Source organism: Populus nigra, chromosome 18, assembly GCF_951802175.1.
Source record: "Populus nigra chromosome 18, ddPopNigr1.1, whole genome shotgun sequence".
NCBI classification, from domain to species: domain Eukaryota; kingdom Viridiplantae; phylum Streptophyta; class Magnoliopsida; order Malpighiales; family Salicaceae; genus Populus; species Populus nigra.
Window position 1 is genome coordinate 12,519,652 of NC_084869.1, and position 23,622 is coordinate 12,543,273.

At 33.4% G+C, this 23,622-nt stretch overlaps 3 protein-coding genes across 8 annotated transcripts; all 3 read left to right on the forward strand.

Annotated features, from left to right (window-relative positions):
• The first annotated feature begins 4,932 nt into the window (after positions 1-4,932).
• LOC133677943 (putative disease resistance protein RGA3) lies at positions 4,933-10,019 on the forward strand. 6 transcript variants are annotated; one of them, XR_009835864.1, is made up of 4 exons: positions 4,933-5,088; positions 5,756-8,308; positions 9,350-9,659; positions 9,746-10,019. XR_009835864.1 is itself a non-coding variant. In XM_062100088.1 (2 exons), exons 1-2 carry the CDS (start codon positions 5,029-5,031, stop codon positions 6,791-6,793), a joined length of 1,098 nt encoding a protein of 365 aa, XP_061956072.1. In that variant the 5' UTR covers positions 4,933-5,028; the 3' UTR covers positions 6,794-8,420. The 6 variants fall into 6 exon arrangements, 1 of the variants encoding a protein (XP_061956072.1); XR_009835866.1 differs by having other exon boundaries at positions 9,350-9,396; positions 9,500-10,019; XR_009835865.1 differs by having other exon boundaries at positions 9,350-9,396; positions 9,503-10,019.
• LOC133678341 (disease resistance protein RPM1-like) lies at positions 6,809-8,308 on the forward strand. The gene is made up of 3 exons (XM_062100634.1): positions 6,809-7,270; positions 7,404-7,474; positions 7,837-8,308. The coding sequence occupies exons 1-3, from the start codon at positions 6,809-6,811 to the stop codon at positions 8,306-8,308; spliced, it is 1,005 nt and encodes a 334-aa protein (XP_061956618.1).
• A 5,197-nt stretch (positions 10,020-15,216) lies between the features above and the next one.
• LOC133678342 (putative disease resistance protein RGA3) lies at positions 15,217-23,281 on the forward strand. Its single transcript, XM_062100635.1, has 2 exons — positions 15,217-15,357; positions 20,298-23,281. The coding sequence occupies exons 1-2, from the start codon at positions 15,298-15,300 to the stop codon at positions 23,082-23,084; spliced, it is 2,847 nt and encodes a 948-aa protein (XP_061956619.1). The 5' UTR covers positions 15,217-15,297; the 3' UTR covers positions 23,085-23,281.
• The last annotated feature ends 341 nt before the right edge of the window (positions 23,282-23,622 follow it).

Genomic DNA, 23,622 nt, shown 5'->3' on the forward strand with positions numbered 1-23,622 from the left:
GAAACCCCGAACTAGTGACTTCCTAAGAATCATTATGCACCCCAACCCACATGAAGTGTGAGATCAACCTCTTGGGAATCATTGTGCACCCCAACTCACATGCAAGTGTGTAATTGTTGGTGAATCTCGAGTTGGTAGGCTTTCTCTTGTGGTTTTGTTCTTTAGAGTGGCTAACCGCTCACCCATGGGTATCCACATGGAAGTGTGAGATCAACCTCTTGGGAATCATTGTGCACCCCAACTCACATGCAAGTGTGTAATTGTTAGTGAACCTCGAGTTGGTAGGCTCTCTCTTGTGGTTTTGTTCTTTAGAGTGGCTAACCGCTCACCCATGGGTGGTGTCAAGTAGTATGTCCGCGATATAAGAAAAAAAAAAGAGGATATTAACTAACACATGGTTTCCAATTCAAGAGCCGTCATCAAAATCACAAGATTCTATTGCCAAATTCTTCTCAACCAATAAAAGTTTGATTAAATTGAATTGAATAGTACCAAATATTCAATGGATCAGCTAAAATAAAAGGTATTGTTTATAAAATTAAATTTAATATAGCTCAAAATTAAGTGGATCTTTTCGGAAATTAGAGTAAGAACTTAAAAAAAAATAAAGAAAAGAATTATTCCGGCTATTTAGTTGCTCAACGAGCCACTTCTTACAAACTTTTGCAACTTATTAGCCTCTGTCAAAAAGGGTTGCTCTGCTCTACTTTTTTCTTCACCGTGCTGAATCACGCTTATTTTGTTGCAGTGGAATGGGTCCTGACTTTCGAGTTTGGGTTCGCAAAAGTAGGAAGCAAGCAGAGCAATATCATATACTGTACATAACTCATCTTCAAGATTTTGACACAATGAAAGTTGTGTTTAAGAAATATTTCAGTCTTTTATATGCGACATTTAGATTTATACTAAGTATGTTGACAAGTTTTATACTTATTAAAATTTGTACATTCACCATAATATAACAATGTAAAAGTTTTGACACTTAATTTTTTTGGTATCTTCAAAAGATTTCATTATTGATTTTGCAGTATTTTTCAGTTTATTCTCTTCATTCTCTTTATATAATATGTTTTTAGCCTATTTGATCAGTTTTATTCAACCTATAATCTGACTTAATGGTAAAAATTCATCCAATGGCAAACAACTTGTTGTAAGTTGTGCACTTATTATTGGATGATTTATTAAAATCTTTTATATATGATCTTAACTAGGGGTGTTCACGGTTCGGTTCGGTTCGGTTTAGACTAAAAAAACCAGCCGAACCGAATTACATGATTTTTGTGAAATATTAACCGAACCGGACCGAAAACCGGTTCAAACCGAACCGGTCCGGTTCAGTTACATCCGGTTTTTTTGGTAAAAAACCGGAAACCTAATCCCATCATGTATAGGGTTTTTTTTGGATTTTTAAAATTGGTTTACATTAAATCAGGCTTTAAAATTTTCACGATCTCAGCCAAAACAACTCCTTCATGGTTTTCATTGCCATTAATCCCATCGATCTCAGCCATTATCACGAATACTTACAACAAGAAAGATCGGTTGGGAGATTCTTGAAAATGAGAAAAAAAAGGCCTCGGGTCCCGACCCACAAATGAATAGGAAGCGGGGCGAGGGTCTTTCATTAAAGGGGGTAAAGAGGGTGGGGCTTTGTTCTGAGGGGGGCGCCTTTCGCAACTTTAGAAAGGAGAGCCTCCAGTTGCAGGAGTGAAATTCTCGACCAAGAACTCAAAGTAACGGAGTTTGAGGTACAGCTAAGAATGAAAAGGAAGGAAAGATAAGAATAAGAAAAAGATACAGGTGACAAAGATGGGCAAAGATCACTGTACATCAATTTTCTTTGGCTTTGGATGTGTATGTAACATTGAAAAATGTAATCTTCTCATTGAAAGCTCATTCAACAACCCACCAGAAAGGAAGATTGGGAAACTGGGAAAGGAAGATTGAGAATTATTTGAGAGGAAGATTGGTTTTTTTTCTGGGCAAGGCGGCGACTTTTTGTGAGAGGCAGTAAAGTTATGTTAACTGTTAGGGTTAGGTTACAATTTAACTATTTATACCTCGAAGACTTTTGTAACTTTTGGCTTTTAGAGGTCCGGTTCGGTTTGTGCCGGTTTTGGTTCAAAACCGAAACCGAATCGGACCTGTTAAAATTTATGGTTTTGACAATCGGTTTAATTGGTTTTTCATTTCGGTTCGGTGTTTTCGGTTAATTTTTCTTCGGTTTTATCGGTTTTCTCGGTTAATCGGTTATTTTAAACACCCATAATCTTAACTCAATTAATTATCACCTACTTTCTTCTTTGCTTTTGGTTCTTGATAGGATTCTATAGAATACTTTACCACATAGTTTTTCTTTATTTTATACATAGCATTATGATCTACAACTCTAGAGTCATTCTTGTTTCTATTCGTAGAATCATGCTGTTATAATCTTAATTGAAAGGGGTCATTTGTTTTGCGTATTCTAACTATTTTATAGAAGAAGTGTTCTTTATATTTCTTTTGTATGAGATATTTTACAATCAAATATATAATTTGAGACTTCTTTTACATAAAACAAGACTTATATTGTTTGATAAGCACTAAGGTAAGAAGAATGATATTGATTTGTTGAGGTGATAAAACGACGAGTGTTATAACAGCAGGTAGTAAAGGCAATATTGAGGAAGAGATGGTAATGGTTATAATCACGGCAATAATGATTTTGACACAATGAAAGTTGTGGTAATGCTAATTACAGGAGTTGAATTATATTGCAATGCAATTCCATGATGTAAAAGTATCTTTCAACTTGGATTAAACTTACTTAATTAGTTTATTAATTTGTACAAAAATAGTTTTATTTCATAAAATCTCATAAAATAAAAATTACAAATAGTAATTCAACTCATAATTTCATCTAGTATCATGTTCTCTCTCACACAAGATTTTGAGTTTTATATATGTATTTTTTCTCTTTGATAAAATTTTAATTTCAACTAAACTATTTTTTATGGAATGAAGTATTATTGCTTTCCATCTAGAAATGAAACACAATAAATTATTTCATAAAACAATACATGCAAAATAATTCAATACTACTTATAAAATAAAAACCATTTTAAAGTATTAAGTAAAAAATTCAAGATGTTTTAAAGTAATCCCTAGTAATTTTGATTTTCTCATAAATCTAATTTTATTGAGTGAATGAAAGATTTCAAATATATAGTACGTAGTATATAAATAATTTTCTGAACCAAAGAAAAAACAGAATTTTTAGGAGTGATTTAAAATCATGAACTAGAATTTAAGTATTCAAGTCGAGCATATTAAATTTGAATTCCCAGTCGTTCAAGTGCAGGGGACACAAATCCTTCTTCAAGAATCGTTGTGTTTTCTTCCCCTTGGAACCCATTAAAACATAGAGCCCAAAAGTATTTAGATTGCCCAATTCACCAAGTCATAATGAGGGAACACAAGCCCAAGCAGAGTACTCTGAGCTAATTCATTTTATTTAGTATTATTATGATTATTATATCGACTCCATTAATTATTAGTTCCACTTCATTTTGTAGCCACGATGATCAATTATTAATGTTGTTTTTTTTTTCTTCTAATTATTATGATCAAAATCCATTTTGGTAGGACATATGACCTCACCTCAACACTAGTTTTGTACCCGCACTCTGCAATGAGGTGCGTATGGTGTTTTTTCAGAACGCAACGAGACTTTTGGGTTCGAAACTAATCCAGTGAAGACAGCAAATAACCTTATTATTAATTATTATTATTATTATTTTTGCAAGGAAAGGCAAATAGAATGAGTTTAAAGCATAATGACTAAATTGCAAAATGCATACGAATGCGGTTTTTTGACAAGGGAGTTTGGTATTCCTGAAGCAGCAACAATGGGTGCTAAGCTACGCACAATTTGTTGTCTTATTCCCAACAATGCCATTCTGATCCCAAACGCTGCTGAATCTAGCATGCCGATTTCCTCACTAATTTCGATCTGAATTTCAATTCCCAGATTTCATAACCTTAGCCCTTATTTTAGTAACCAAACAACTCTCTTCCTATGTTCCTGCATCTGCATGTCGACTCTTCACTCTCTGATTCCTGAATCTTGAAAAGTCTCTTCCTTTGTTTTTCTAGTTGTCTTGCGTTATGTTTCTAGCTAAAAGAAGAAATAAGTGACTTAAATTATGAAAAAGTAGAAAAAGACAATGAAAGAAGTGCCTTAAATCACGTTAAGTTAAGAAAGGAAGGTGATGAAGTCATTTCCTTTCCTCCAGAAAATCAGAAAATATACGAGAAAATACTTTACAGCATAATCTCAAGCACCATCAACAAATCCAATCATACAACCTAGCTCAACAAATCTGGACCATCCATTTTCAGACCCAAAATCAAAGATCAATATTAAACCCCAGTCCCTGCTATGAAAACAGGATAAAATCACCAGATCTCAAAAACCCAAATAGATAGATACTAGTTTATATTTCCATTACACAAGAACTAATTGGTTACTAATTTTGGTTTGTGTAAATTAGTTTGAATGGCCAGATATATATTACATAAAATGAAGAGATGAAATAGAGAAGCAGGAATTTCAGTAGAATGCTATAATCAGTTGTCCATATCAGATACATTCTTAACCTAAGGTCAGTATCAATAAAAAATAATTGCTATATATCGAAGAAGAATAACTTTCCAGAAATAATAATCCTTTGCCTAGAACTCGGTAGAATTGAAAAGCACGAGTGTTTCACCTTTGGAACTCAAAATGGCATGTCATTCTCAGTAGAAACATACAACCAGGACTAGACTGAAAAGCTACAATAATATAGGGACTGAATTGAAGTGTTAGAAACCGTACAGGGACTGAAACAAAACTCAACCCTCATCACCAAACCCTAAGTACATAAACTAACTAAACCAGCAGCCTCCTTCCACTCACACTCTCTTCTCTCTCTTTCTCAGTTCATCCTATCATCATTGTCTCTTTTTAAAAAATAATTAAATTAAATTAAATTAAGCAGACAAATGGCAGAGGCGCTTTTATGGCCAATTTTGGAGCAGTTAAGCGCGGTCGTTGCTCAACAGGTAATTACTTGTACACAATTTGCAATGATCTAATTAACCCTTACATGAATAAGAAATATATATATGAAGTCTCTTTTCCTTCCTTTATTAGAAAAATAAAATAAAATATCAAATCCTCAGATCTAGATTTGGATTTTATTAAAGAAATTTCTTTTTATTGTTTTATTATTTTTCATATTTCTGGAAATAATCTAAAACAAATATTCTAAGAAGGAAAATGGAGTTGTCGATCCTCTCATTAAACTGAACTACTAAGGGTAAAATAATCAATCAGATTTATTTCCAAATAGATTTTACGAATACCAACAAATACAGATCCTTTTATTCTCTATATTTCCAAGCTTATGTTATATATAGGTTTGACGTCGAACAATTTAAGATTCATTTTCTTCCTTCTTTTATAGTAGCAGGGTGCAGACAGAGATATCATCATGATGATGATAAAAAGATATATTATTATTTTTAATATATAGGTTCTTAATAAATATTTTATATATAAATTTATAATATAGCCAATCCAATTCACTGTACGTGTGAACTATGCGGAAAAAAGATTAATAAAAATTATTTAATCTATTAATTACCAAAAATTAAAATTAAAAACTTGTAGTGAAATCATAGAACTGTTTCCTCTGCTTGAAGTTTCTGATCGTTTCTACACCAATAGGTACAGGAAGAAGTGAACCTAGTATGGGGTGTGCAGAAACAACTCGGCAAGCTGAAAAGCAATCTCCTTTCTATCCAATCTGTCCTTGAAGATGCAGATAGAAAACAAGTGAAGGATAAGGCTGTAAGGGATTGGGTATACAAGCTCAAAGATGTATGTTATGATGTGGATGACGTGCTAGATGAATGGAGCACTGCAATTGATAGATGGAAAATGGAGGAAGGTGAAGAAAATACTCGCAGCCGACAGAAGATGCGATGCGTGGTTCAACTTCGCGACATTGCCCTTAAGATCAAAGAAGTATGCGAAAAAGTGGATGACATTGCCAAAGAGAGAGCTATGTATGGCTTTTATCTGTGCAGTGCCACTGATGAAGTACAACGACCAACAAGCACCTTCTTTGTTGATGAATCAAGCGTGATTGGTCGAGATGGTGAAAGGGAAGCTGTAGTAAGCAAGTTGGTGGGTGAAAGTAGTCCGGAAGCACCGGACGTGTATGTCATCTCTCTAGTAGGGCTGGGCGGAATTGGAAAAACAACTCTCGCCCAACTAGCTTTTAATGATGCCGAGGTTACGGCTCATTTTGAGAAAAAGATATGGGTGTGTGTTTCAGATCCATTTGATGAGGTTAAGATAGCCAAAGCTATCCTTGAAGAGCTTGAAGGGAGGGCATCCGATTTGGTAGGATTGCAATCCCTTTTGCGAAGGGTTTCTGAATCCATTACTGGAAAGAGGCTCCTTCTTGTTCTTGATGATGTCTGGACAGAAAATCACGGACAATGGGAAAAACTGAAACCATCTCTCACAGGCTGTGCACGAGGAAGCAGAATTCTAGTGACCACTCGTAAGGACGCTGTGGCATCGATGATGGGAAGTACTGACCACCGGATCAACATTAAGGAAGTGTCCAACGAGATATGCAGGTCAATATTCAATCATGTGGCATTCCAGGAAAGAAGCAAAGATGAGCGCCAAAGATTGACAGATATCGGCGATAAAATTGCAAACAAGTGCAAGGGCTTGCCTCTAGCTGCCTAGGTATTAGGAGGTCTAATGCAGTCTAAAAGAACAAGAGAAGAGTGGGAACGTGTTTTATCTAGCGAACTGGGGAGGCTAGATGAGGTTGATAGAGATCAGGTTGAAAGAGGAATATTTATACCTTTGCTTTGGAGTTACTACGATTTACCTTCTGTGGTAAGACGATGTTTCTTGTACTGTGCCATGTTTCCAAAAGACTACGAGATGCGCAAAGATGAATTGGTGAAGATGTGGATGGCTCAAGGTTACCTCAAGGAGACTGCAGGTGGAGATACGGAGCTTGTAGGAGAGCAGTATTTTCAAGTCTTAGCATCGCGCTCTTTCTTCCAAGAATTTGAGACGGATGAGGATGAAGGAATGAAATTCAAGATGCATGATATAGTGCATGATTTTGCCCAATATATGACAAAAAATGAATGTCTAACAGTGGATGTCAATGCCCTTGGAGAAGCAACAGTGGAGACTTCAATTGAAAGGGTTCGTCATTTAAGGATGATGTTATCAGAGGAGACCTCTTTTCCCGTGTCCATTCACAAAGCAAAAGGTCTTCGCAGCCAGAAACCATGTGTGATTTATGCAATCTGCAATCCCTAGACGTTACTCGGTGTAGGTCTCTCAAGCAATTACCGAAGGCGATTGGAAAACTTACCAAATTGAGGCATCTCCAGATTTATGGTTCAGGTGTGGCCTTCATACCAAAGGGAATAGAGAGGATAACATGTCTTCGAACATTAGATTGGTTTATTGTGTGTGGTGGTGGTGAGAATGAAAGTAAAGCAGCAAATCTAAGAGAATTAAAAAACTTAAATCACATTGGAGGGAGTCTTAAGATATGGAATCTACAAGATGCGAGTGACGCTGCAGAAGCACAACTCAAGAATAAGAAGCGCCTGCTTTGTTTGGAATTGAATTTCTACTACAACCAGGAGAACGGCATTTTAATTGAAGCTTTACAGCCTCCGTCATGCTTGGAATATCTAACCATATGTTGGTACAGAGGGTTGGATTTGCCAAATTGGATGATGACATTAACCAGATTACAGGTGCTTACACTCCGTTATTGTGAAAACGTGGAGATTGCCCAACCTTGAAAGCCTGGAATTGAGGTCGTTGAAGCTGAGAAGGTTGGGTACTGGATTTTTAGGTATAGAAAAAGATGAGAATGCCAGTATTAATGAAGGAGAAATTGCAAGGGTCACTGCTTTCCCCAAATTAAAAAAACTTGAGATTTGGAATCTCAAAGAAGTAGAAGAGTGGGATGGAATTGAAAGGAGATCAGTGGGAGAAGAAGATGCCAACACAACTTCAATAATATCCGTTATGCCACAACTTCGAGATTTGATGATTCAAAATTGCCCATTGTTGAGAGCACTACCAGACTATGTTTTGGCAGCGCCTCTACAGGAATTATTCTTAAGTGGTTGCCGCAATCTAAGGAAACGTTACGGGAAGGAGGAGATGGGTGAAGATTGGCAAAACATTTCTCACATCCCAAACATTTGTTTTGATGATTAGGTGAGGAAGGTTGAGTGGCAAAAGAACTCTTTAAAACCTCAGTTTCTGTGGATTTTGTGGATTGAATCCAAATAAAGTTATCTAAACCTAACACAAAACATCTTCAACAAAATTCAGCGAAAAAACCTATTTTTATTTTTTATAAAAATATAAGTGATTTATTGCAAGTCAAATATTTTTATTTTTTATAAAAATTTAGTTCTTTAAATATATTTTTGTAGTTTAAAAAATTTATATACATTTAATCAAATAAATAAATTAATTAAAAAATATTTATGTTAATAAATAAATAAAAATTTATTAATAATACTTAAAAACAAAACTGGTTCAAAGCCTTCATTGAGCTCAATGTAAAGAGGACCAACCTGAAAACACAGTGAGAAGAAATTGCCATCTATTTTAGTCGATGAATCTTCTATAAGTAAACATTTATTATTTTCTTTTATTGGTTTTGTTATATTCTTTGGTTGAAATTCAAGAAACGCTTTTGTGTTTTTTGCGTTTTTGATTGTGTTTTCTTTGTGAACTTTTCTGGTTGGCCATGTGATATTTTAGTAATAACATAAGTATAGAGACATGGGTTTGTAGCATTCTAATTAAAGAAGCTGATGATTGTTGTGGAAAAGCAACGTGGATTCTTGCCAATGAGGTGTTGGTCTAGTAGTTAATGGGTTTATATTGAGATTCTTAGGAGTGATTTGAGTTTAGTGACATCGGCTGGTAGAAATCTATTCAAATTCAGTGTAAATTTGTAATTTGTATTAGTAATTTGAGCTTAGTGATTTGGGTTCTTGCCAATGAGGCGTTACTATACTAGTCAATGACTCTTAAGATTGGGACTTTGAATGTTGGAGTGTGTAGATTTATATCCTCTTTAATCCCACTTTGTATAAAAAGGCGGTGTTGGTTATTTTAAATCGTGTTGAATGAGGTGGAGATGGTTTGATTTTGGAGCCAGTCGATTGGTCTATTATTCTAATTTGCAAGATGGTATATAACTTGAGTTGGTTGTTGATGGTATTTAATTGCTTCTTGTTTCAGGTTCAGGAAATACAGAATCTGACACCCAATATTGGAGTTGTCGACAGGTTTGTTTCTGCCTGCTTCTCAGTAATTAGGAATTTCCATTTTTTTAGCTTGTGTTTCTCTGGCCTTAACTATTGCTAAAATATCTGTCATGAATGATTGTAGCAGGCGGGTGTGTAGATTCAAAGCTTTCTTTATGTTTGGTGGGAAATTATATAGTTTCTGCTGTTGTTATAGTGTCCTGATAAGTGTGAAATTTGACCCGGGGTGTTAAATTGAGATAGAAGCATGCCTGCTTATAATCTGAACTTCAGTGGAACTCCTTGTAGGTCAATGTTCTTTTTTTTTTTTTTTTTGAGTGGTCTGGTTATGGACTTGACTTTGACACGTTGTACATGTACCCTGTTTCAGAAGCCAACCCCGTGTAAAGATAGTGACTGCAACCTCTTATGCAATCCAAATTTGGTGTATCTTCATCCTCAATCTTTTCTGAAAAATATGAAAGTGTATGAAAGAAAGATTGTATGAATTCAGAGAAAAGAAACAGGTAATATCATCATGAGCATCTGAAGTGTCTTCTAGATGTGTTTTTTGTAATAAGAGCCTGAATCTTCAAGTCACCTCTTCATCCACTACCACTTTGCTTGGCATCTATGAATGAAATTCTTTCACGGTGGAGGTATTATCAATGTTTTTTCAAAATCTATTGATGATATGTACTGCTAATGGTTTTCTATAGAGAAAGGCAAACAACAAAATCTCTCATGACAACTTCTCTTCTCTTGCGTTGTGTGAAATTTTTGACTTCATCGGAATGATATCATCTTTAATAGGGCTGCTCCAAACCTTCAAAGCTGTTTCTCCTTGATCTTCGGCAGTTTCTCATTATGGCTGAGACCTGATACCAATTCTTCAGACTCTGCTTGCGAGGATGTTCATAACAGCTATGATGGCATTGGTTTTGTAAAAAGGAGGAGCTGATTTCAATTGTTTTTCTCCTTTTCCCACACTGTTTTCCTTCCCCTGTTTCAAAACCTCTAAAGCTTGTTTGCTTTTTTTTTTGGGTCAGCTAGAACTTCTGGATGCTAGGCTATTATCTTTTTAGCCATTTTCTTATAATATACTCGACTATTATAAGAAAAAAAGCATCTGAAGTGGTTGAATATATAAGCTTCGGTTCCATCTCCATCAGCATCAAATGCACCCGAGCTATTGGTGAGCAGCGCCAATGAGAGGGAAAAATAAAAAACACCATCCAGCATTTACTCTAACCTTCCAACTCATCTATTCACAGAACTTTCAATCTTGCCTTGCATAGAAACCAACAGTGAACCTTAGTGGAGAGGTGACTCGCAGAAACTAAAAAAGCGGAATCCACATGCAGACAGTAACTCGGCCAACTCAGTCGATTACTCAATGTAATTAATTATAGCACTCTTTGCTGATTATTTCAAAAAGGGACCTCCTCTAGCCTTATTTCGAGTCACCAGCTAGCTACAAGTCTTCAAGCTTTGAAATGACTAGTGGCGTACCACTCTGCCACTGGTAAGGAAAATAAATCTCTTTAAAGTCACCAAGGAACTTTTATTTTTAAACAACAGTGGAGATTTTATTAAAAATTTTGGCTAAAAAGAGAATAGCCTAACAACAACAACAAAAAAAAAGAAGCAACAACAGAGAAGATAAAATAAAGAAGACATAAAAGCACGGTATCTACTCTATAACAGGAAGAAGAAAACAGGGACCAAACAATAGAATGAGGATAGGAATTCCATCCAAAGCTAGAGATGGCTTGAAGTTTCAAATCGTCTTTTACAAAACACACATCTAGCTTGCTGAAGAGAAAAGAAATCATGCTGAAACAAGAAATCACGGATGAAGACTTTATCTTGGATAAGCAGCCAAAGAAACAATTGAACTCTTTGTTTTTTTTTTTTTTTTTTTGGGGGGGGGGGGTAACCATACTAAAAACCGAAAAGGTTATATACCACTGTATGGGAACTGGATTTTACCGTATAAAAACCATTTTACTATACAACAAATTTTTTTTTAGGGATAACGTCAAAATTTTGTTATAAATTAAAAAATTGATGAAATCTTCTATTTTAGTGAATATCATCAAAATTTTTATTAAATCTTAAAAAGTGATGAAATCTTCTATCTTAAGGGATTAACATCAAAGTTTTTATTAAAATTCAAGAAATTACAAAATTTACTGTCTTTAGGGATTAATGTAAAAAAATTAATAAAATCTCAGATTGGTTTCTATAACGGTGGAGATTATATATATATACATAGCAAGGCTAGTGTCATAAAATGACAAGCTATGGACTCTTTGGTTTTTAGGGATGAGAATAATTTTTACAAGTTTTTTATTCTAAGAAACCGGTGTCTATTCTTAAATAAATTATAAATAAAAATATAATACCATAAAATAATTTAGAAAAACATAAACAATGATAATTTTTTATTTAAGAGGTTATAGTAAAGGTCATGTTAACCTAATATCTGAATCTTTAAAAATCCAATATCAATTTTAGAATTTCTAATTTTCTTTGATTATTAGGTTTCGATTCTCTTCGTTGCATTGGTCACGGTGTGTTGCTAAAATTAACATCATATTTACTATCGTTGCCCTACAAAAAACAGAAAACAACATGTAATGGCTCTTCAAAATATATTTAACGACACTTTTTAGTGTCGCTGAATATTTTCAATCTGCAACAGAATTATCACAAATGGTCACTATATATAGTGTCATAATTAAGTCATGCAGTGACACCAAACCCCTTGTAAAAGAGATTGAAGATCCAATTTAATAATTTGACGAATTGAAAATTAAGGATTCAATTTAATAATTTAAAGAAATTTGATATGATTTATGACTTTCAATTTATATGGACTCGGGTAAAACTTTAAATATTATTGAATTTTTTTTGGAAAAAACAATTTAGGTAAAAACATGTCATTTCCCTTTAAATAAAAACTATTTCATTGATGGTATATAACTTGCAAGATGATATAGAACTTGAGATGGTTGTTCATGGAATTTAATTGCTTGTTCAGGTTCAGAAAATACAGAATCTGACACCCAATATTGGAGTTGTCTACAGGTTTTTTTCTGCATGCTTCTCGGTAATTAGAAGGTGCATTTTTTTTTAGCTTGTGTTTCTCTCTGGCCTTAACTATAGCTAACATATCTGTCTTGAATGATTATAACTGGCGGGTGTGTAGATTCGAAGCTCTCTTTATGTTTGGTGGGAAATTAGATAGTTTCTGCTGTTGTCATCACAGTGCTCTGATAAGTGTGAAATCTGACCCAGAGTGGTAAATTGGGATAGAAGCATGCCTGCTCATAATCGGAACTTCAATGGAACTCCTTGTAAGTCAATGTTCTTTACTGGTCTGGTTATAGACTTGACTTTGACATGGAGTAGATGTACACTGTTTCTGTTTCAACAGGAAAAAACAAGAAGAAGAGGGGGACAAAAATGCAGTTCCTTAGAAAAATAAAAATACGGCATTCCTCTGTACTAGGGTTGAAATAAGACATCTTGGCTATTTGGTTGCTCAATGAGCCACTTCTTACTAACTTTTGCAACTTATTAGCCTCTGTCAAAAAGGGTTGCTCTGCTCTACCTTTTTCTTAACAGTGCTGAATCACACTTATTTTGGTGCAGTGGAATGGGTCCTGACTTTCGAGTTTTGGTTCGGAAAAGTAGGAAGCAAGCAGAACAATATCATAAGAGATGAGAGACAGAGAATTGGGAGAGGGGGCGGCTGAAGGAGATGTAGCTTAAGCAAAGTAGCATGTAGCAGGAGCTTAACAACTAATAAGAAACAATAGTGCAGCTGAGCATGAAGAAAAATAAGAGATGAGAGATGAAGGGGAGAGACCCCGGGGGGGGGGGGGGGGGGGCGGGGGCGGCGGCGGCGCGGCTGAATATAGGTTTAGAGTTAGGAAACTTTCTATTTATACTTCTTTTATTTTTAAGTGGTGGCCTAGTTGAAATTGTTTCGGTTTGGTTCAATCGGTTTTAGACTTTGGAAACCGAAACCGAACCGAACCGGAATTTTTTTGTGATTTTTTAATCAGTTAATTCGGTTTTTTTTTGTTCGGTTTTTTCCGATTTTCTCGGTTTTTTTGTTCACTCCTAGTATTACCCTTGCACATTTAGCTAAATGTTTCTCATGACTCATTTATTTATTAAAAAGTAATTTTTTAAAAGTAGTTTTATAAAAAATAAATTAGAAAATACTTTCTAGTATTTAGTTATGTCATGAAAAATAAGTTAAAAAATAACTTATTAATATTTTTTTCAAGTTTATTAAAATAATAAGAAATAGATCTTAGAAATTAAAAAATTGAATGAGAATGAAATTAAAAAAAAAATCTAATTTTATAAATTATCTCAAATAAAATAAATAAAAATAAAAATAATAAAAATCAAATCTAATATATAAAAAAATTAAAAGATGATGAAATTAAAATAATAAAAATTATAATTTCATAAATTATTTCAAATAAAATAAGTAACAATAAAAAAAATAAAGATGATAAAATTTTATAGATAAAAAAATTTCAATTAAAAAAATAAAAATAAAACAAATAATAATTATAAAAATAAAACCATATATAAATTTATGATGAGACCATAAAAAAAAATATACAGAACTCACTCCACCTCATGCATGTCTCCTAAAAAAACCCACAAAAGATCCATTTTCAAGAAGCCTAGCCACCAGCTAGCAGTCAACCTTAAAACCTCGCAAAACAGCCCTAAAAGCCCCATCTCTGCTGCATAGCCTTCGACCTTTTCCCTTTCATTTTTATTTTACCGATAACAGATCCCTCACTTCCCTTTTTTTTCTCCTTTACGCCATCAACACCGCTGAACCAAGACAATAACCTCCACTTTGTTTCGGGGATAGTAATATATATCAACAATTTTGTTATGGGATTTTTATTTTTCATTACTTTGTTTTGAGATCGTATCTTCATTTTTAATGAAATATATTTTTATTTCATTGTTTTTTTTTTAAGTTAATATATATTTAACATTTTATTTCAACAAAATATTTTAATTAAACTTTAACATACAAAATTAAAACTAATCAATCCTGAAAATTAAAACTTTTGATTACAAAAATGACTCGATGTATTTTAAAATAACATGAAAAAACAATATAAATTGACAAAATAAATTTTGAACTCATATATAAATTTGAACCATATATCATGAAATTGAGCTTTAGCAATATGTACAATGACATGTAATAATTTATTTGGTAATGATAGACTCACGAATCATAATTCTTTATAAGTCCAAACCATTACATTAAATAAAATTAAAATTTATCGATTCTACCTGACCTTCCTTGAAATTAAAAAAAAAACTATATTTGTTTGTTTTTCTCATAATTTTTAAAATATAAATCCTTTGCAGTTCAGTATAAACCTGACATAATCTTTCTTTTAAAGAAAAAAAAAACCTAGATTTAGATCATACCCCAAGCTGGGGTGCAATTGAGAATTTTTTTTTGTTAAAAAGATGAAAACGTTAACAGAATCAATAGTAAACAGAATATTGAAAACGGAGACCCAACAATTGAAATAGGGTCAAAAGTGAAAAAGTCCTGGACCAAGAGCATCTAAAAAAACTTTGAAAAAAATTGTGATTGCAAAGGTCAAAAGTAGAACAAACCCTAAACAAAAAGGGTTGAGAGTTTTTAATTGAGAAAAGACACAACAAATATTATAAGACGATGATTGGGGGCATGAGTGAAAAATAATTGAAATGTTAGAAAACAAAACTCAATCCTCATCACCAAACCCTAAGTACATAATCTAACTAAACCAGCAGCCTCCTTCCCCTCACACTCTTCTCTCTCTTTCTCAGTTCATCCTATCGTCATTGTCTCTTTTTTAAAAATAATTAAATTAAATTAAATTAAACAGACAAATGGCAGAGGCACTTGTATCGCCAATTTTCGAGCAGTTAAGCACGGTCGTTGCTCAACAGGTAATTACTTGTATACAATTTGCAATGATCTAATTAACCCTTACATGAGTAAGAAATATAAAAATGAAGTCTCTTTTTCTTCCTTTATAAGAAAAATAAAATAAAATATCAAATCCTCAGATCTAGATTTGGATTTTATTAAAGAAATTTCTTTTTATTGTTTTATTATTTTTCATATTTCTGGAAATAATCTAAAACAAATATTCTTAGAAGGAAAAAGGAGGAGTTGTCGATCCTCTCATTAAACTGTAAAATAATCAACCAAATGTTAAAGTAATTAGTGAGTGTTTTAAAGGAAGAATATTTTTCGCTTTAAAACTATAGTTCACATAATCTTTTTATAATGGATTTATTTCCAAATAGACTTTACAAATACCAACAAATACCATCAACACAAAACCTTGCTACCCTCTATATATGATGCCTAAGTGCAGATATCTTCCTCAGCAGCAGCAAGAATTTGATATGTGTTGATAAATCAGAGTAATTCTATACAGTCATCCTACTCAATAAAGTTCTGGAAATTGACATGTTTGTTCACAATATGATACAAGTGTTGATCAATAAGCCAGGAGACAGACTTTCTGGCTCTAGATTATCCTCATCAAACAAATTTTGGGAAGATTTAGCACCAAATTCTCAAACACCGAACAATAAAGATTATCCTTATATGCCCAAATCGCAAACCAAAAACCTCAGTTTCATTTGTCTCCAAGACAACAGTGAAATCGACCAAGTTTCTAAGCAGTAAATAATTTCATCTACTTGAAGCCTCAATTCACCTTGGCGAAAATAAACAGTTGCCCGTGGTGGAAGAGACACATGAGAAGTTAAACAACTAGAAATCCCTTGATTAATGTGTTCTTCCCCTTCCTTTCGGGGAAAGGGGTGTATTTTTAATACAACTATACTCTGTTTAATGCAGAATATAAACCATAACATGGGGAACATTCTATCACTTACTTTCTCATTAAAAAAAATATAAATATTTAAATTGTTAATATAAAATTATTTATACTTCTTGATAATTTATATAATGTTTATTATCTCTTGTCTATAATAAAATATAATTATTTATTAAGATTGATTTCTTGATCTATTATATACTTCTGAATTGATAACTTCTTATTTAATAAATAATTGATTGTTATTTAATTGATTGTGTGAGTTGAGCCCTTAAAAAATAATTTTATTTGTTTAATTATGATTTTATAATATACTAGTTAGAATATCAATACTAACAATATAGTATTAGTCTTTATAAACATATTATTTGATCCTTAGTTGATCATGATCAGGAGAATCACCAATCTACATGAACTCATAATCCCAACAGTGTGGAGCTATATATTCATTGTATTTTTAATTTTTTGATGAGAACTATTATAATTTATGAAATTCTCCTATAAAGAAATGAAGCTAAATTTGTGTGTGTGTAGAGAGAGAGCGCGTTATATAATTGTTGGATTTGTCAAAATACAATCATAATTCATGAAAAATAAACTCAAGATGTCATGCTTTGTGAGCTTGAAAATTCGACCTTTAATGGAGGTCGTGATGGCACATGGTGGAACAGTGACGACGCATGCCGGTGCATGAACTGTTCCACCATGTGCCGTCGTGGCCTCCAGCAGCTCCAGTTTTTTTCTCCATTGCCTCCATTAATTTGAGAACATCTTCGTGAGCTTTTCCATTCTCGTTTGCTGGTGCGGTACCAAGCTAGCAGTTCTGCAGTTTAAATTAATTAAGGCAAAATGAGGCAAATTTTTTTGATGATTTTGGCTCTCTAAAAGGCTAATATATAAGATATCAAGTATTAAAAAAAGCCATCATAAAACAAACAAATAATGGGTACGTGCACACTGCATTTGCCAAGTCATTATTAATGTTTAAAATAATTTGAAATAAAACTCAATCTAGATAATCTCTTTTAAATGATAATGATTTTTGGTTATATATTTAATTTTTGAAAATATTTTTCTCATTTAACTATAATTTTTGTCTTTTATATAAATAAACTATATTTTTGAAAATAAAAAATATTTATTTTTAGATGATATTTCTAATATGTGTAGCCTTATATATTATTCATGTTTTCTTTTTATTTTATTCAATCAATTTAATATATTTGTCTATTTCTATTATCCTTTGATTAAATTAAAAAAAATTGATAAAAAAATTAGCAAACATGATCAAGTAAATGTCTTATCTTGCGAAATTAAATATTTTGATCTGCATCTGTCTTTTAGTTTTTTAAGTTTTATTTTTAGGTTTTGTTAATGATTATTTATTTGTTTATTAGTGCACATAGCTCTCATTTTATTTAATTATATGTGTACATAAACTTTTTAATTTGCACTTAAATTTTTTGAAGCACAAAAATGCGTTGAAAAAACATGCATATACAATCTTTTTATAGAAAATAAAAATATTTGACCCAAGGTGAACCACAACTCACATAACTAGTATACACTAGAAGAGGAGAAGATTTTATTGTACCCCTCTTCATAAAGCATTATTCACTATAACAGTGTTTTTTTTAATTAATGATATTTTTTTCAATTTCATCCTTCAACTTTAATATTGGATTTTTTTTATTGGGTTGTCTCAGTCTTATGACCTAGGCCTTGAGTTTAATAGGTTAACCCAGTTGACTTTGTTTTTTTTTCTTAACTAGTTTTTTTCTCTCAATTCCATCCTTTAATATTGCATCACCGGTGGTGAGGGAGAAGTCTGCGGCAGCAGTAGAATCCATTTAGGAAAAGCAAAGAGAAAGTCGGCTGCAAGGGGGAGAAGGAAAAAAGAGTTCTGACTGCAGAAGGTTCTGATACCAAGTAAAGAATAATTAGAAGGCTTGGCATATTGGTTAGCCAACCTTCTCTATATATATGTGTAGTGCAATATATAATAATAATGGTGGAGGTTATAACACATGAGTATGACTACAATATTTCCTATATAGTATGCCTATAATATTTTCTATATAGATACATTAATATAAACCAAACAAATAATGGATACATAGTGACAAAAGATCTGGAAAAAAAAAAGATTGTAAATTCTTTTTAAAAAAAATCGTGCAAGTGAAAGTGAAGGAAAGATTCTCTAGGATAAACATTGAGAATCCAGTACACAGTGCAAGTCAAACTGTAAAATAAACATTGAGAATCCAGTACACAGTGCATTTTGAATGTGTTCCCTAGGATTTATCTTAAATTTTACCCTAACTATATATTTTCTGCAATTTACAACAAGAAACTTATCCCCAAGAATTAAACCCCAAACACTAAAGTTTGTCATTATCCAAAGAGTAAAACATACCATATTTTTTATTGGACCACTTCGGGTATGACTTGATTTAAGACTTTGATTATTGAATTACTAGGTCAACCCGCACATTATTAAATTAATCCGGTTAAATTAATTTATCCTAAATAATATTATTTTTGTTTTTTTTTAAATTGAGTTAACCCGGTGTCAGATTTAATCAGTCATTATCAATATTCAAAAACAATTTTTGAAATAAAACTCAGCTTAGATCAAGCTTTAGATTACCAAGACACCAGGCGTTTCACTTTTGGAACTCAAAATGACAGGTCATTTCTATATAAACATACAAATAGAAAAATGACAGATGCATTATACTTGAACCCAAAGTGAAGCAATGGCTAATTCTAGACTTGCCTTTGCCTTTGCCTTTTCCTTATCCTTTTTACACATATTTTCTCATTGTTTCAGGGACATTCTTTGCTTGCATCAACCTTGTAGGAAATTAATTGCTTTATACTGAAGTTCAGAATCATAGTCTAACCCCAGTCTTAAGCAAATTATCTTAATTTGCAGTATATATTGCCTAAACTTCATTGAGAATAACCTCAACTTAATTTTCTCTTGCACTCCACAGTAGATCACTATCCTTCCTATCTTCATCAACTTCTCATTTCATCAGTCAACAACCCCCCATTACTTTCTCTCCTTTTTCTTGACACATTCAGTAGTAAGAACAACAATGGCTGGCCCACTTGTATCCCCAATATTGGAGCAGTTAACCACGATCGTTGCTCAACAGGTACTTTTTTTTTTCTTTTTTATAATCAACAGGTACTTAATTACTTTTCTACATTTATAGTTCATTATACATTGATTTCATTATCTTATAGAATATCTGTTAATTTGTCAGAAGCTAAATCAGTAGCTTGATTTATATACATTGCATGTTATCAAATAAAATTAGTTAAAAAATAATATATATTTATATATACAAGATAGCGGGTTCTTACGATTCTCTTTCTTTTTCTTTAAATCTTTTGTGCTATACAAAATATGGTTATTGTGATGGCTGGTTAGAACAAATCAATATAGTAAAACAGTAGTAAATTCCTTTTTTAATAATTCCTTATCATATTTGAATGCATAAATAACTACATTTGAAATAAAATTAGTATGATAAAATGATTAAAATAAATATAGTCAAATATTCGATTACAAACATGATTATAGAAATTCTAATATTTCTTTTTTATTTTGATCAACCTCACAGAATATTTTAAAAAATAGACTATGATAATTATTAAAAGTCACCTAATAATATTGTGAAATTGCAATGTATATATTGCGCTCCACAATTATAATATCTATGAATTCTATCTTTTATCTAAAGAAATCCTTTATTCAAATAAAATATATTTTAATTCACGCATCTAGCATATTTTAGTGCAATAATTGTGCATTAGCATTACATTATTTACGAGTCATTTTATTTTAGAGAGTTTATTATATATAATTTGAATATAATTAACAATATAAATATATTAATTGCAATTGACAAAAAGTTTAATAAAAATGATTTACTCTATTAATTGCTAAAAATTAGGAATTTGTATTGAAATCATAGAAATGTTTCCTATGCTTAACGTTTCTTATCTTTTGTACACTAATAGGTACAAGAAGAGGTGAACCTAGTAGTGGGTGTGAAGAAACAAGTCGACAAGCTGAAAAGCAATCTCGTTGCTATCCAATCTATTGTTGAAGATGCAGATAGAAAACAAGTGAAGGATGAGGCTGTAAAGGGTTGGCTAGACAAGCTCAAAGATGTATGTTATGATATGGATGACGTGCTAGATGAATGGAGCACTGCAATTCTTAGATGGAAAATGGAGGAAGCTGAAGAAAATACTCGCAGCCGACAGAAGATGCGATGTTCCTTCCTGAGATCTCCTTGCTTTTGTTTCAATCAAGTGGTTCGACGGCGTGACATTGCCCTTAAGATCAAAGAAGTATGTGAAAAGGTGGATGACATTGCAAAAGAGAGAGCAATGTTTGGCTTTGATCTGTGCAAAGCCCCTGATGAACTACAACGACTAACAAGTACCTCCCTCGTTGATGAATCAAGCGTGATTGGTCGAGATGTTGAGAAGAAAACTGTTGTAAGCAAGTTGGTGGGTGAAAGTAGTCAGGAAGCACAGGACGTTGATGTCATCTCTGTAGTAGGATTGGGAGGAATTGGAAAAACAGCCCTCGCCCAACTAGCTTTTAATGATGCTGAGGTTACGGCTCATTTTGAGAAAAAGATATGGGTGTGTGTTTCAGATCCATTTGATGAGGTTAAGATAGCCAAAGCTATCCTTGAGGAGCTTGAAGGGAGGGCATCCGATTTGGTAGGATTGCAATCCCTTTTGCGAAGGGTTTCTGAATCCATTGAGGGAAAGAGGTTCCTTCTTGTCCTTGATGATGTATGGACAGAAAATCATGGACAATGGGAGCAACTGAAACCATCTCTCACAGGCTGTGCACGAGGAAGCAGAATTCTAGTGACCACTCGTAAGGACGCTGTGGCAACGATGATGGGAACTGACCACCGGATCAACATTGAGAAATTGTCCGATCAGATATGCAGGTCAATATTCAATCATGTGGCATTCCAGGAAAGAAGCAAAGATGAGCGCGAAAGATTGACAGATATCGGCGATAAAATTGCAAACAAGTGCAAGGGCTTGCCTCTAGCTGCCAAGGTATTAGGAGGTCTAATGCAATCTAAAAGAAAACGAGAAGAGTGGGAACGTGTTTTATCTAGCGAACTGTGGAGGCTAGATGAGGTTGATAGAGATCAGGTTGAAAGACGAATATTTATACCTTTGCTTTTGAGTTACTATGATTTACCTTATGTGGTAAGACGATGTTTCTTGTATTGTGCCATGTTTCCAAAAGACTTCGAGATGGTCAAAGATGAATTGGTGAAGATGTGGATGGCTCAAGGTTACCTCAAGGAGAATTCAGGTGGAGATATGGAGCTTGTAGGAGAGCATTTCTTTCAAGTCTTAGCAGCGCGCTCTTTCTTCCAAGATTTTAAGACGGGTCGGTTTGAAGGAATGAAATTCAAGATGCATGATATAGTGCATGATTTTGCCCAATATATGACAAAAAATGAATGTCTAACAGTGGATGTCAATACACTTGGAGAAGCAACAGTGGAGACTTCAATTGAAAGGGTTCGTCATTTAAGCATGATGCTGTCACAGGAGACTTCATTTCCCGGGTCCATTCAGAAAGCAAAAGGTCTTCGCAGCCTCTTGATCAACACTAGAGACCCTTCGTTTGGAGCTGCACTACCTGATTTATTCAAGAAGTTGACATGCATCAGGTCATTGAATTTGTCAAGGTCTTCAATCAAAGAAATACCAAACGAGGTAGGGAAATTGATACATTTGAGACACCTCAATCTGGCAGATTGTGGAGAGTTGGAGTCCCTGCCAGAAACCATGTGTGATTTATGCAATTTTCAATCCCTAGACGTTACTTATTGTTGTTCTCTCAAGGAATTGCCTAATGCGATCGGAAAACTTATTAAATTGAGGCATCTCCGGGTTGTTCATTCAGGTGTGGCCTTCATACCAAAGGGAATAGAGAGGATAACATGTCTTCGAACATTTGATTTGTTTATTGTGTGTGGTGGTGGTGGGAATGAAAGTAAAGCAGCTAATCTAAGAGAATTGAAAAACTTAAATGACATTGGAGGGAGTCTTGAGATATGGAATCTAGGAGGAGGTAAAGAAGATAAGAGTGACGCTGCAGAAGCACAACTCAAGAATAAGAAGCGCCTGCTTCGTTTGCGATTGGATTTCATCCGAGAGAAAACAGAGTTGCAAGCAAATGAAGGCTCTTTAATTGAAGCTTTACGGCCTCCGTCAGACTTGGAAGATCTAACCATATATGGGTACGGAGGGTTGGATTTGCCAAATTGGATGATGACATTAACCAGATTACAGGTGCTTACACTCCGTTATTGCAAAAACGTGGAGGTCTTGCCACCGTTGGGAAGATTGCCCAACCTTGAAAGACTGGTATTGAGGTCGTTGAAGGTGAGAAGGCTGGATGCTGGATTTTTAGGTATAGAAAAAGATGAGAATGCCAGTATTAATGAAGGAGACATTGCAAGGGTCACTGCTTTCCCCAAATTAAAAGAACTTCGGATTGAGGGTCTCGAAGAAGTAGAGGAGTGGGATGGAATTGAAAGGAGAGTGGGAGAAGAAGATGCCACCACAACTTCAATATCCATTATGCCACAACTTCGACAGTTGACAATTCATAATTGCCCGTTGTTGAGAGCACTACCAGACTATGTTTTGGCAGCGCCTCTACAGGAATTGTATATAGATTGGGGCAGCCACCTTTTTGAAGATTGGCAAAAGATTTCTCACATCCGAAACATTTATTTTTTTGATAAATAGGTGAGAAAGACAGAACTCTTTAGTCTTTAGAACCAGCAGGAACAGGTAAATTCTTCTACCAGTGTTAATTCCTAACGGTAAAAGATTTGGTTCTGAGTGTATTAATTATTTGCTTTGGTGTTAATTCTTACCATTTACTCTATGTGACCTCTTTACTTACATGGAGGATTTCATTCAATGTGACCTCTTTACTGTAATTCGATTTTATTTCCTACTTACCATTCACTCTATCAAATGCAGCTGTGATATTATCTCTCGCTCACGTGAAGCTTATTCCTTACTTAAATTCTCCAAATGCCACTCTAAAAAAACTGCCTTTGAAATTTCAGACCATATTTTAGATTTTTTCCTTGATAATTTTGGATTTTAGTTTTATTATTTTTATTAACTGTTTTCTAGTTATTTACGGATATTTAGGGTATTTAAACCTATCTTTTCATAATTTAGGATACTTTTGCTAATAATATATATTTTTTATTTTTAAAAAATTATTTTTGATATCAACGTATTAAAATGATTTAAAAACACTAAAAAATAT